The sequence below is a fragment of the Ammospiza nelsoni genome, chromosome 3 (genome assembly GCF_027579445.1).
Source record: "Ammospiza nelsoni isolate bAmmNel1 chromosome 3, bAmmNel1.pri, whole genome shotgun sequence".
Lineage (NCBI taxonomy): Eukaryota > Metazoa > Chordata > Aves > Passeriformes > Passerellidae > Ammospiza > Ammospiza nelsoni.
In genome coordinates, this window is record NC_080635.1 from 55,361,500 (window position 1) to 55,376,294 (window position 14,795).

Below are 14,795 nucleotides of genomic sequence, written 5' to 3' on the forward strand. Positions count from 1 at the left end.
TTTTTAAAAGAACGAGTGCAATTATTTATGACTGTGTATTTTAAAGAACAAAACATCTTTATCTACCTGCAATGCTGTTTAATTTTGCCTGTATACAAACTGATTTTTCAAAACTTGCCAACTTTTTTTACCAATCATTCTGTTAACAATTTGCAATATAGAGTATGCTCCTGTTTTCTAAAAACTCCTGTAGCCAGTATATGTATATTACCACTTGGCAACTGTACAATGAGAAAGAATCCTGATGTTAAACAAACTTCACCACAACCTCCATTTCTTCCATCTGTCATTTCTCCAAGAATTTTGTACTTTAAGTGTAACAGAGTGAATGTATTTCAGTAATGTTACATGTTTTAATTTTTGTCATTTATACTCAATTTTTACTCAAAGCAAGATTGTATTTTGACCTGAAGAATCATTGTCACTATTGTGAAAGTCTTAATCTACTGTTTATTTCAGTATAATCTGTTTCAAGAAATCGCAATACAAGTAAATCTTTCATAAACCTGACAAACTATTCAATTGGGTTTCAGATTAAGGGCTAACACAATTTATTTTCCTGTCTCTCTGACTTTATGAAAAAAATACCATAAGGTTCTGCTAAGCTGTGCCTATCAGGACAAGTTCTAATTTCAACTTAATTCTTTAACCAGAATACAAGACTTTCCTAATCACAAGCAGATAACAATTTCTACACAAATTGATATTTCACATACCAGTGCACAAGAAGTTCAAACCTCTTAAAATATGCTAACCTTTATTAACTGGCCTAAACTAATTATCTTCTGTCACCAGTTCTTCATTGTCATGACAATCAACTAAATCCAAAATTATTTGATTAATCTAAAACTAAAATCTAGATTTCATTATTACAGTGCCATTTATATTGTAAACAAAGAGCTAGAAAAATCTAAGCAAATGAAAAAAGACTATGTATTTCCTAAAAAATAATGTGTCTGAGAATTTGCAATTACCAAAATAAACACACTATCAGAATTATTAATGTTTGTACCTGTATTTACTGTTTCCTGATCAATCATGCCACCTTCAGCAAAGCCCTCCAAATCATCCAATTTCACTTTCTCCCATGGAATATAGGAAACTCCCAGATCCACATCCCAGAATTGCTTGTATTCTGTTTTCACACCTTTATTCAAAGCCCAAGCAATCTGAAAATAAAACCCAATCAGACAGTATGGTAAATCATATAACCTAGGAACAGAATATTTCAGATTATTTCCTTCAAGTTTCTGTCACTGCACATCAATCCTCAGCGTCTATTAATTAAAAATTTTAACAATGTTTGGATTTTAAATGAACCTGCAAGAAGTTTACTTGGCCTCTACAACAGGTACATGTATGATTAATTATATCAGAAAGCTTAAATTTGTTCTACATCAATCCTAACATATATATGGGGAAATTAAAAATACAGAATTTCAAGGACTTACCCTAAAGTATCAAGCAGGTAGAAGAAATCCCTATAGCATTTAACAAAATACTTATCTCTAAGACTACTATAAAATTTAATATTAAGTGACCCAAACTGTTAGGTAGAGGATTTATTCTGTATGTACATAAACTGTGGTCCAGGTGTTTCCTAAAGATCAAGTCATTTTTCTACCTTTCATATTGCCTGTTAAAAGCTGCATTTTACACAGCGAAAAAGCAGTTTACACCTCATTGCTTCATTCTTCTTCTCCACATTGTACATTTGAGTGAACAGCTGCTAAAAGACAAACCATCATAGTAGAATTGTACTGTGTTTGAAATGGACAGCATCCTTAAGATTGAAATCACCTTACCTTAATAATTTTAGATCCAATTTTATATGACCCAGAGCTAAGTTTCTGAAGAGCACGATATGCATCTTGTCTGTGTACCATACAGACATAAGCACATCCTCTTGGGGGAATCATCTATGGAAAAACAGCAGAGGTTTTAAAAAGCAGGAAAATCAGTACTTCAGATTATGTATATAGCATTTCTATAGTATTGTATATAATACTATAGAAAGAAAAGCATACACTGTAAGCAACTGTTACCTTAATTGGCCATATTAACAAGTTTGGGCCTGGAGAAAACTTAGTAGTGATACTGGCAGGCTACTTCAGTTACAACATTTCAAGAAGCAGCAACAAGCTGAAGAATGAGTGTCATAAATGACATGAAAAATTTGAACAGGGAGCAGACTGGGACATCTACATTATGACATCAGAAAAGCAAAATTTGCTACCTCTTCTTAAGCTCCAGATTGTCTGTGAGCTGAGCAATAACCTCTCACAGAGGAGTAAAATAGTGATTAAAAGTATATTGCATTTTTAAAGGGCAGACTCCTCATTCCTGAATGTTATTTTTTTTAACATTTTACTGTATTTATGTAAGTATAGCATGTTTTATTGATTGTATGTCATAGCACATAACCCTTGCAAGCTTATGCTAGCTGAATTGTCATGTATGACAATCGCTTACATCTGTTTTAGTCAAAATCTTGGTGTGCTTTTACACTGTTTAAATGCACTAGTAACATAACAAACATGTAAGATGACAGACTGTAAACATATTTTCTAAGAACTGCATTAAGATATACATTGTTATTCTAGGTACTTAAGCTTTGTGGAATGCGTAGGATGAACTATCTACAATATAGTTTGCCTTTGAAATATAACAGGCACTGGGACATAGGTATAGCTGTTACATCTCTTTCCTTAATTGATAGCCCCTGCAAATCAAAATGAGGTTTAAATGTCTGGCTACGGGGCTAGTTTTTTCACTTGTGAAACTTTTTAGAAGATTCTGTAAAGTCACAAAAAAGTATTCCTTATTAATTACATATTTGACTATACTAACATGATAGAAAAACAGTAGAAGTTTCATCTGAAATGAATGAAATTGCACAAGAAGCATTTTAAACTGCTGAAGCAAGAGGAAAACCCAGATTCCTCTCATGCAGATGTGCTGCTTTAGGAGAAAAAATACTTCCTTTTGAAGCTGAATTATAGGCAACTGAGGTACTACTCTAAACACCTGACTCTAAATTATTCTAAGTAATGAGAATTGTATGTCCAAATTATAAGCATCTTTTTAATTGTCACATTTTAGAATAAACATTTATTTACAGTACAATTTCTTTTCTTCTAAATGTTTTATCGAGAAGGATTCAACTTAGGGAATCCTCTGTTAGGAAAGTAACCAAGAACAATGAGGATACACATCCATAGGTGTCCGTAGGCCAAGGAAAAATGATATCTGCTCCATGACGCATCACTAAACCAGAACAACCATAACTTTTTGGTTAAACTCTAGTTTAAAAACTGCATAAAGTGCTAGAGCTTAGGAAGAGCCTTTTTACCTTGAAGTGTAGTCTTTAGTGCTTCAAAACAGAGTAGATCAAAACCAGGTGGCAAATATCACGGCCACAATTTTTAACTGTGATAGAAAAGTCTCCTAAATACAAGTTTAAGCAGCTGTAAAGAATTCAGAGACATAAGCATGCTTAAGTTTCTAGTCTAACATTTCTGAAATACCAACATGCTTACTTACATTAATTGACTCTATTTGTCCAAATTCTTCAAACAAGTTTGTTAAATCTTGCTGCGTAGCCTTCTTGTCTACTTGACCTACCCAAAGAGTAGTACTGCAAACTGTCAAGAGACACATTCACATCAATCAAAATATTGAATGTTAGCTTCTGAAATATTCTATAGCATCAATGTAAAAGGTTTTGAAACTACCCAGGAATCACTGCTAAAAACCCAAGAATGGTAAATCTGTTACTTACTATATAGAAAGTACATTAAGAAAAATTATAAAGGATTAAACAACATCAAACATATTCACCACAAGCATTTCTTCTTCTTGTTTCATATTCTTTTAAACAAAATAGTTGTTTTCATAGAAATAAAACTGTAAAATTCTGTAGATTAGCACTTAGGGCAAACTGAATTATAAATTACTTCTGGAAAAAAAACCAAAACATTTCTCTTCTAATTTCCATTAAAAACCCCATGCCTTTAGGATTCATGTCAATTTTAACAAAGTAAGACTAAGTTCTAACTGGCTAAAAATGTCTTACAGATGGAACTTAATACAGCAGTATTATGCACTGCATTTTCACAAGAAAATAGCAACAGTACTATTAATTTACTATGGGCAAAAACCTGAAAAGAAGTTTATCTGAGGCAAATCAGGCTGAAGACATGCATGATACTTCTGATTCTTGTCAATTCCACCACAAGCCCAGATCCCTGCCTTCAAATGTCCACCCACCATCCTCACCAAACACAAACACTCACTGACATGAGCCAAGACTTCCTTCTGCCATATGTACATGGTTCCAATTCCTCTGTCTTCCAAATACTGCCCAATCTATATGTGCAGCTTGGATTTCTGGGTTTGCCCTATTCTTTATGAAAGAAACATTCTTTCTTCATCATTACCTTGATACATCACATCTCCTTTCTGTACCAATCCTGGCGCACCAAAATGGAAACCAGAGCTGTGCATTCTGTCAACTGACATTTTAAACTGACTCTACAGTGGTGAAAATGACCAGCTGTATGATTTCTCTTGGACAAAACTTGTCCCTCACATGCTTGTAGATATCCCTTTTATATCTCATGGTGTTAAGCTCTAGGAAACAATTCTTTAGATCTCAACAAGTAATAGCGGCTGTCACTGAACAAATTTCATGAAGCAGAACACTTGTCAGGTGAATTACTTGTTTATTTAATCGCTTACCTCCCCCCAAAGTTTCCACACTTCACTTAGCCTACTTAATGTCTCCTTTAAATTTCACAGGACCTCAAATGCTGCTGCTGTTTGTTAGGTTACTTAACATCTCTGTCTCTCAGCTCCAACCATTTTGATTATAGCTCCCTGCCTTGTAGACTTCTGGGAGAAATCTATACCATAAAACCAATTTGTCTCTTTTCATATGAAAAACCAGAGAAGAAGAGGGAAAAAAAGTGCATTGGAACTGTTTAAAGTCACCTTGGAATGATATAAAATATTAATGTGAAGAGAACAGAACATTCTTTCCTTTACAAAAATGAGTTGTGAGCTGCTTTCTTGTCAGATAAACCATATAGCTCTAATACACAGGATAAATGCAAAACTATATCAGAAACAGTTTATAACCTATCTGAACAAAACTAAATTCTCAAAATACATTTCCTTTGATTTAAGCAACCGGGTGGAGGAAGTTATTTTTTTCCTTACTACCTTCTTTTTTTTCAGTATGTTAATTCTCTGTGTAAATGAATGCAATACACAGCAGCACTCTGCAGAGGCTGAAATCCACTTGATTTTTGAATACTTCCTTAAGATACTACCATTATGGTCCATCTTACACTAGCAAATTCCACCTGTTTTGGTGCTACATTCCTCTGAAAATCTATCTAAAAAACAATGTTAACGTCTTAAAACCCGGGCCTCTAAGATTTCCATCAAAGTGTCTGAAGTGTGCACCACACACTTTAACATTTTAACAATTTTCAGACCAACTGCTGGACATGTTCAAATGTCAAGTTAAAGACAGCATTAAAGAGAAAAGATTGTAACTTAAGAGACAGCCCTTGCTGCTCTCTGTTTTGAAGCATAATCAGTGGTGCAAGTGTGACTAAAAACATCAGTAGAAGAGTATGACACTTGTTCTTGTCTAAGATGACATGATGTACCTAAGCTGCAAGAAACATCAGAAATTAAACTTACAAATATATAAATAGCCAAGATAAATCTTGTTCTGTCAATGAAAACAAAGCCTTTTTTCCACTTAATCCCACATTATTAAAGCACTACACAGGTACTACATACCACTGAGTGTTTTTGACCGTATAGGAGGCAATCCCTTTTTCTGACGTTCCTTTTCCCTTTCCCGAGCCCTTCTTTCACTGGAGTATGACCGAGATGACTTTCTCTTCCTTTCTCTGGATCTCGAGCGCGAACGTTTTCTGTGTTTCCGCTTACGAGAACCAGACCGTGATCTAGACCTTCGTTTTCTTGGTGACCTACAAAATACTTAATTTTAGTATGCTGAGTTAAAAAAAAATACTCTGATTTAGTCATCTTTTAACTGTAAACTTTAGGCACTACACAGACATTTCCATTATATTTACTAAAACTACTTCAGGAAATAAATTTAATGCCATTTGGGTGAGGAACAGAATATACACGTTAAAACAAAACACATTCAAAATGTTCTGTAACTACAGTACCTAATTCTCTGGCACAGAAAGTCTGTCCAGCTGACTAGTGTCAGCTATTTCTGTAACCTGAACAGGTCTTAAAAAATTTCAGTTAAATCACAGACGTAGCAAATAAACTGTCATACCAAAAGTTTGCATCTAATACACAAACATTTAACAAACATATCTTTTTTTTTGCCAAAAACTGCTTATGATAATTTTGGAAAATACAGAATTAAGACTGACAATCTCAAACTGCAACTTTTTTTCAGAAAAACTTCCTTTACTTAATGCAAGGTAATTACAAAACCTTGAACGAGATCTGGAACGAGTTCTTGATCTTGAACGAACAGCTGATTTCTTTTCTTCTTGTTCAAAAATCTCTTCTTCAGCAATATCTTGACCTTCATCTATATCCATGTCCTGAGATCAGACATAAAAATTGTTCAGTAATACTTAATAAATTTACTCACAATACATATGACTTGGAATCATATTAGTTTATGTTTTCTTTTCAATTTCTGTAATAAAATTTTAAATAATTTTACCTGTTGTTGAATATCCATGGAATCATCTACATTTGCTTCCACTTCTAAAAACTGCTGTTGACTACTCCCTTGTGATGGTGACGCAGAGTGCTCTGAACCAAAATTTCCTTCTTGATTCTCCTCAGGACTTGCCTAAATAACAGTTAATAATATACCATAAAGCCCCTTGCAATTACAAATGTAATACTATATGAAAATAATATTCTAATTTCTCATCAATATGAAAGCTGAACTGGATATCAATCCATTCTATTCCTTTTTTATGCTATCATCCTTAAACACAAAACTTCGAAATAATTAATATTTCTGATTACAAAATATTAGTATCTATTTGCTAAATAACAAAACTACAGTACACACAGAGTACACAATTTACTGCTTCAAAACAGAAATTCACAGGACAAACACAGCCATGTGTACAGTGACCCTGAAAGACAGCCACTTGTCCCCCATGCATATGCATTAATAAATGTCAATACTAACATAATAAAAATATTTGGAATACTAATTCAACTAGTTAAAAAATTTACACTAGCCTGAACTTTTTTATAGTGAATGATTTCGGACAAGCAATTACTGAAAAATAAGAGAGGAAGCTGTGCCATTTGTGTCAACATGGCAATTTCAAGAGATCTAACAAAATACACAGTTTTGAAACAACCACCAAAATTAATGAATGTGGAATACTCAAGGTGTTGATGATTTGCTAGAGAAAAAGCTGTAACAGCCTGTGCATTGCCTGAAAGTACAGATTTGGAAAAAATATCTCTAAGGTACAAATAATTCAAGAACTAGAAAAAATGAAATTAAAATATTCAGAAATTATATGAGAACAATTTTGAAAAGCAATTTAAAATCTATAATACATTACTGCAGGTAAATATTTCAGTGATCCTCACTATATTTTAACTTTAATTAAACAAGTCCTTCATGTTCTATCTGCCCAGAGAATGACAGGAAGTTAGCAGAATGATTAGTAGTAACAATTTTATGTTTATATTTTTAAACATCTTATAACAAGTTTGTAAAAAATATTCTACTATAATTCAGTTAATTTTTTTGCCTTCTGACAGAATGTTTTGTCTCATTTTCCTTATATTTAATTATTCTGCAACCATCTGTTTCTTGGTATCAATGCCTACAATTTTTGTTGCTCCTTCTGTTTTTGTCTTCTGTCCTCTCCTCCCTTTCCCTCTGCTCCTCATCAGATGCCTAATAATTTTGTTTTGTGCTTTATCTTTCCTTCTCTTTCCCTTTCATCTTTCTCAATGAAACTTACACAAGGAAATCAAGAAAATATTACCCATAACATACTGCAGTCACTACAAAGTAGTTTCAGCAGCAGTTTGTATCTTTTAGCTGTTATCAAAGTGAAAAAAAAATCCTTTCTCTCCATACTGACTAGACAAGAAGACTGGATCTGAAGGGAAAATTCATCAGGTCTTGTAATAGAAAATTAAATAGTAAGGGGAAAGTCAAGTAACGGTTCTACCCATAAATATATTGTAAACTTTGATTTTGCTGATTTTACAACAAGGTAGGCATTCAGTGTTTTTATTTTCAAATTAGACAGATACTTTTTGATATGACATATCAAAAGCTCCTCAAACAGATCACACCTCTCTTTATTCCTTTACAGCGTTTTAGTGTTAAGAAACAGAAATAGCCAGATATCCACCAAGACCCAAAACTATTTAGTCTGTAGCTATACTGTATATTCTTTTCCATTTACTACACTTAAATGAGAAATGAAAACAAATCAGTAAAATAAAGCAGTAAATAAACAGTATTTAGTAAAAATTAAATTAATAAAGTCAGAAATTCAAAGCTTAAATGGCATTCTTGATTGAAAGCTGAGCCCCTTGGCTCAGGCAGTGGAATAGATTGTTCAGGGAGGTGGTGGGGTCACCATCCCTGGTGGAGTTTAAGAGGTATCTTGATCTGGGCTGGGTGATGTGGTTTAGTGGTTCAGGGATTACAGTGGCAGTCATGGTTGACAGCTGGACTGGATGATCTTAAGATTCCTTCCCACCCTGACTATCAATGGTTCTATGACTTGGCCTTTGCACAGCTTGAACTAAAGTCTCCAGCAGATGTTTGCTAAGTTTGTGATCCCTTGTCTTTTCTTTCAATCTGAGATTTCTATTTTCCTGTCAAAATATATCCAAATACACCACAGGAAGTCCACTTCATACCTGGCCAGGATCAAGACAAAATACTTTTGTCTGCTTTGGTTTGCTCCTTTTTTTTTTTTTTTTAATAGGATCAGGAGGGGAAAAAGAACATTTAAGTACAGAGGACTAATCTCAGTAGAAATAAGTCAAGTTATGTCAGCATAGAGAGGACACAATTCATGTAGTTAAGAGGAACCTTGAGTTATCTCAAGCACCAGTTCTTAATGAATTTCTCAGGAAATACATGACTATACTTTAGCTCAGATTCTTCAACAGAATTATTTCATCAATTATTAGTCAAGACATAAAACTCAGGGAAATTAAAGCTACCCACAGTCTTTATTCTGTCCTCCCCTCAGAGACAGGAGCATAATCACTTTATCGCTCACCTTATTCCTTCTGCAAGCACGGGAAAGCATTTTTTCCCCATGTAAAGAGCTGAACAGCCAAAGCACAGTCATGTCTAACTCACCTAATGAGTACTCTTTCCTAAGAGAAGCAAATTGTACTCCCCACACATTTGGTTGAGGGTTTTTTCTGCTTTAAGCACTTTTTTCCACTTACCCCACTTACTCAGCAAGTTTCTGTTACATGGTTAGCTAGCAATAAAGACTTTAATTATATGAAAACTGTTAGTAACAACACAATTTTTTTGTCCTGGAATATGCTTTTTTTAATCAGAGGAGAACATAAATTACAACAATAGCCACAAGGTGGAGTCCTTACCTTTTGAGGCTGCTGCTGCTCCAAAAGCTGCTGTCTGAGATGCTCTAAATTTTGCTGCTGTAGCTGTTCAGCTAGTTGGTGAAAAAGTGAGTTGTTCACAGATTCTGGTACTAATGGCCTAAAATGAAATAACTTAAATTAAAAAAAAAAAGCCTACAGTTTTTCTGTTTGTTTAAACAGTTAGTAAATAGATTTTCACAACTGGGTTTCAAGTTTAAGTAAAATGTAAAATAATGAGGACAATGGAGTTAGTTCCACCTTCTAATATCATCACTATTCCACCAACTGTATAAATATAACTATAAAAGACAAAGAACATGCTAACTTTATCCTAAAGTAAAAAAATATTCTGGAACACAGACTTAGAGTAAATGTGTATGTTAATTCAGAAAACTGTCTTTTCTCTTCCTAGTGTTTTAGTGTACTTGTGCTCTGAAATAAGTATTTTCCTTACTTAATCCTAATTTTCAACTAGCATCAGGCAAAATTTAGTATTTTCCATAAGAAACATAGCTTGGTCTTACAACTGGGAAGAGGGAGTTTCCTTTTTAGGCTCTTCATTTTGTTCAGATTCTTCCCCAAAGTCAAACCTGTCCATCAGCTTCTAGGAGAAAACAAAATAAGCATTACTAAACACTCCTTATATGTCCATTTATGCATATTTCCTTTTCATTATGAAGATGCTGTCATTTCTCAACTTAAAAAAAAAAGTTTGGCAAATATCCTGAATAGAAAATTAAGTGGCATACTGTTATTGTTATCAAACTCTTGACTGCATCAGATTTTGGCCCAGTTTTCCTGAGCTCTGCTGCAACAAGTACAACCACATGTTCTTTCCACAGTAACTAAGAGCTATTTTGGAGTAAAGCTTAAATAAAGATTAATTTTTTGTAATGGTACCTTTAATTAGAAGAAATTACTACGAAGAGGCCAACTATTCAATCCTTTGGTAATCATCAAACTGCTCTGCTCATATCAAGAGAAGACCTACAGCTTGATTACTTCACAAAGAATTACTGTATTTTCACACACATGTGTCATTTAGACAACCTGAATTCCTTCAAATATACTGCTCCTTGAAAAGAACTTCTCAATACTCTGCAAAAAAAAAATCAAAGCAAGCAGTTATCATGTAAGAGGAATAATCCTTCTAACGGATAAAAAGAAAGGTATCTGAAAAGGAGAAAAACTTGGATAAACTTCCTGTGTTATCTGTGAAGATGTCTACACTGGAGTTCTGCTTAAGTAAAAAAGTAAAGTTTTTAAAAACTTTTTAAAAAGTTTGGAAGTATTTTAACAGCACCCTCCTTTCTTGAAGAGAAAAACTAAGGAACAAGCATAAAGAAATACAACAGATGTTATTTATCAGTGAGATTGCATTTTTTCACTGTTTAATGAAAGAACCATGCTATTAAAACCATGTCCATGCATCTTCACACACCTTGGAAGTTTTCTGAAAAGCAGAGCTAATGCTATACTACCAAGCACCATAACTTCCTCTCAAATCTTAATCTCAGAAAAAAAAACAGAGGATGAGAATGTATGGCAGCAATTTTGAAATACTAAGGTAAAAACATCTTCAGCAAAAAGCCACGATTATCCAGTACCCCATATTCTTTCTCAGGATGCTCTATTTATTCTCAGTTACTGGAGTCCAGCAAGAAGAACAAAGCATAAGCTAACTAGAAGATGGATCAATCACTGATCAATCAAGAATTTTTAGAACCACTTTACCCAATATAATATTTATGAGAAAGCAGGACTGAATATGTCTCTGAGAAAACACAGTAGAAACACAGACCATTCAGCTTATGTGAGATGGGATGTTAAAACCCAGAACAACTTTCACCATATATATCTAATCCATTAACAGCAAGGTGATCACCTTTTTTGTTTGTTTTGTTAGAATATTTCCAGTGAGACACTTATAAAATGTTGCTGCTCTGAAAAAAGTTGTGCATTTCAGAAAAACAACCTCAAACTTAAAATACTATTAATCATCATGTATCTTTCATCATGATAAAGCAGGAGGCAAAATAACAGAATATGTACTGTTTACACGGCTGAGAAAATAAATAAATAAAAACTAGTCACCAGTTCACAACAAACAAAAAAAACATTCAGATTAACCAAGGCCAGAGAAAAGGAGAGAACTTCCAGCCAAGACAGGTAAATGTGCAGCATGATTTTTTTTTATATTTGGTTTAAGTAATATTGTACATACTGAAGCAAAAAATCTGAACTGAAATATCTTGATTTTACATAGTTTGTAGAATAATACTCTCTATAGTGAAGTAACAGAAATTAAACCAAATGATATACTAGGATACCAAGTTCAATGTTACACACACATGCACATAAAAGATGCAGAACCTTCCCTTATGCTACATATGTTACTTTAATTATGTAAGAAGAAAACATGTTCAGAAAAAGCAACAGAAAGGAATAAAGACATGAAAAAAGGTTTTTATTAGAAATGAAACTATTTTTTTCATAAGAATCAGGATATGCTCTTTGGAAATTAAAAGAAAAGGAGTAGGGCAAATCCACATGTAATGTTCATCAATTTTTTTTTTTACTGTAATACAGTATTTGGTTCTATAGCAAGATCAGAAAACGTGCACATTCAATGTTGCCGAAAGAATTTTTCACATAATGCAGATTAATTTGCACGATTAAGTAACACAAGATGCTACAGATTGAAGAGATTGAAAACAAAGGATTGGAAGAACTGACAAATAGGTTCTTTTAAAAAAAGATGGATACTTATGCATTCATCAAAATTATTTTCTTGCACTATTTATTATTTCTTATCCAATTCACAAACATGATGTCATGGAATGAAAACTATGCTTCACAGTTTCCTTTGGATCACAATACTAAAAAATATTTGGGTTTTTCATAAAAGCTCCCCTTTCTTTTATGTCTCAAATATCTCATCAGGATATGAATTCCTTCCATTTGCTTCAATTTAAGATGTCCAAAATTCAAGACATCCACACCTACAAATAAACCAATCCATGGAAATGCTGGAATTCAAGTCTGCAGAACAATGCCACACTATAAAATACTTTCTGTATGTAAATAATACAGCAGTCCCTATTAACTGATGCCTTCATTCCCTGTGATTATGCCCTTCTCAAGCTGATGGTTACAGCTGTGGTACAGCAGAGTACAGGCCATTCTTTTCCTGACTTATTTTTACAGCTGCATTACTGTCAATAAAAAGAGATTATCTGAGTGAAGAATAAAAAAGGGTTTTTTGCTTCTTCAACTTCCTTATGCTTACTATTTATTCACTCCAGGACAATCCTACAGAGATTATGTACACACAAACTATTTCTTCCAAAGACAATAGAACAATGCTTATTTATTTCTTTCTTTAGCTAGTTAGTTATAATTCTTTGAGCAGAAGTTCTTCCTTTTTTATTACAGGTATTATACTACTATGACTGCAATTGCCTGCATGGTTGTTGCTACCTGGCATGCAATAATATTAGTATTCTTAAATTCCTGCGTTCTGATTTTGTTTGTAATTTGGTTTGGGGGTTTTTGCTCTTTTTTTGGGGTGGAGGTGGGTTGTTGGTGTTTGGTTTTTTGGTTGGTTGGTTTTGGGTTATTTCAATGAAAGTTTCTTTACCTACAGGCTTATTTATTCACTTACATCACCTTGTGGTGAAACTTAAAGTTTTCTTGGCACATACTTTATAATGAGAGAAAATTACAAATCCAACTTTTTTACTCTTCTGAGAAAACAGTGTATATTAAATTAATTCCTGCATATTTTCCATTTATTTCCTTGTAAGAAACAATTCTCATTGCTATGTTACAAAGAGTGCAGAAATACATGGCTTAACTTTGCTAAATCATAAATCAAATCCATTACCATATTCAATAACCTTTGTGGGTCTTTTCCAATACTAGATATTATACAATGGGTTATTTAGCCCTAAACTCATATAAAACTAATATTTTCATTTACACTACTGTCTAGACATTGTTTTTCATTTTCAAGCTGTATCACTTTATGGTATATTAATGTATTTTTAAAATGTCCAAAGTCAAACAATAAAATCCAAAAGAATTTCTAAATTAAAAAAAAAAAAAAACAACTTCTTCAAAGTTCTATTATTTTACTTCTACCTTATTAAAAGAGACACTCTGTTCCAGTGGATTAAGTGTGTTAGCAGCAGCAGCTGCAGCTGTGAGTTGTGCTGTGAGGGCCTGTAACTGGACAACGAGACCGGCATCCAGAGCTTGAAGTAGCGAAGGCTGAGGTTTCTGCTGCTGTATCTGCAGTGTCTGTATCAACTGCTGAAGCTAAAAGAGAAAAGATAACAAATACATTGAACAAGATTTTTTAAAGCAAAAAAGCCAAGTACAAAATAGACTTTTCCCCTTCCACTTAGTAAAAAAACTCCCAGGAATGAAGTATCATCTAACCTATGGCTATTGTTTTGTCTTTAATTTATTTACAGCAAATTTTGTTCCCACTTACTGGCTAATTTGTTTTCTGGGGCTGATAAGATAGGCAGATGCTTCTTCTTCCTAACTTGCTCTGACAGGTTTCATGATGATGCCAGTCACCACTCAGGATTTCCTGCTTTCTAGTGTTCCCCCTCTTCTGCTTCTCCAGTTTGATTCCTTTTGACCTGAAAAAAATCTGTTAGCCTATTCCAGCTTCCTAAGGGCCTACCTAAATTAGGATAATCTGTGTCCTGTAACAGCATTTGTACAGAGAAAAGAACTGCACTGTGGCAAGCTCCACAGGTTGCCAATGCAACCTGTTCATAGGGAGAGCTTGCACCTGTGTCTCTGCACAAGTCACAAGTGAAATCTCATGGTGAAACTCAGGTGTGGGTTGACAGAATGCAATTCTCCTACCATGTTAACAAAACATCAAAAGCAAATGTACAAACCAATCACTTGGTCTATCTTGATGTCCTTACTTCAAATTCATATCTGTATATAATCTTTTAGAGAAGCTGTCCTAATAAGGAAATAAAAGGCTTTCTCATAGGGAGATCAATTTATCTGTAGGACAGGAATGCTCCCAGAAAACTGTGCAATTTGCCTTAAGAAAAAATATTAGTCCTACTGAAAGAAGCTCTCCTAAACCACTGTGGAATTAGAGGAAGCAGTTCTTTGACACTCCTTGAGAT

The 14,795-nt window shown here is 33.8% G+C and overlaps 1 protein-coding gene across 2 annotated transcripts in view; it reads right to left on the bottom strand.

Moving 5' to 3' along the window:
- The window catches only part of SCAF8 (SR-related CTD associated factor 8), an 87,972-nt gene that overhangs the window by 41,394 nt on the left and 31,783 nt on the right, over positions 1-14,795 (bottom strand). For both annotated transcript variants that reach the window (XM_059469057.1, XM_059469056.1), the window contains exons 7-15: positions 13,777-13,953; positions 10,158-10,237; positions 9,634-9,751; positions 6,734-6,865; positions 6,496-6,608; positions 5,815-6,008; positions 3,544-3,644; positions 1,806-1,919; positions 1,013-1,169 (exon numbers count right to left, since the gene is read on the bottom strand). In XM_059469057.1, the coding sequence (XP_059325040.1) occupies positions 1,013-1,169; positions 1,806-1,919; positions 3,544-3,644; positions 5,815-6,008; positions 6,496-6,608; positions 6,734-6,865; positions 9,634-9,751; positions 10,158-10,237; positions 13,777-13,953 (1,186 nt within the window). The remainder of the gene's footprint in view (positions 1-1,012; positions 1,170-1,805; positions 1,920-3,543; positions 3,645-5,814; positions 6,009-6,495; positions 6,609-6,733; positions 6,866-9,633; positions 9,752-10,157; positions 10,238-13,776; positions 13,954-14,795) is intronic.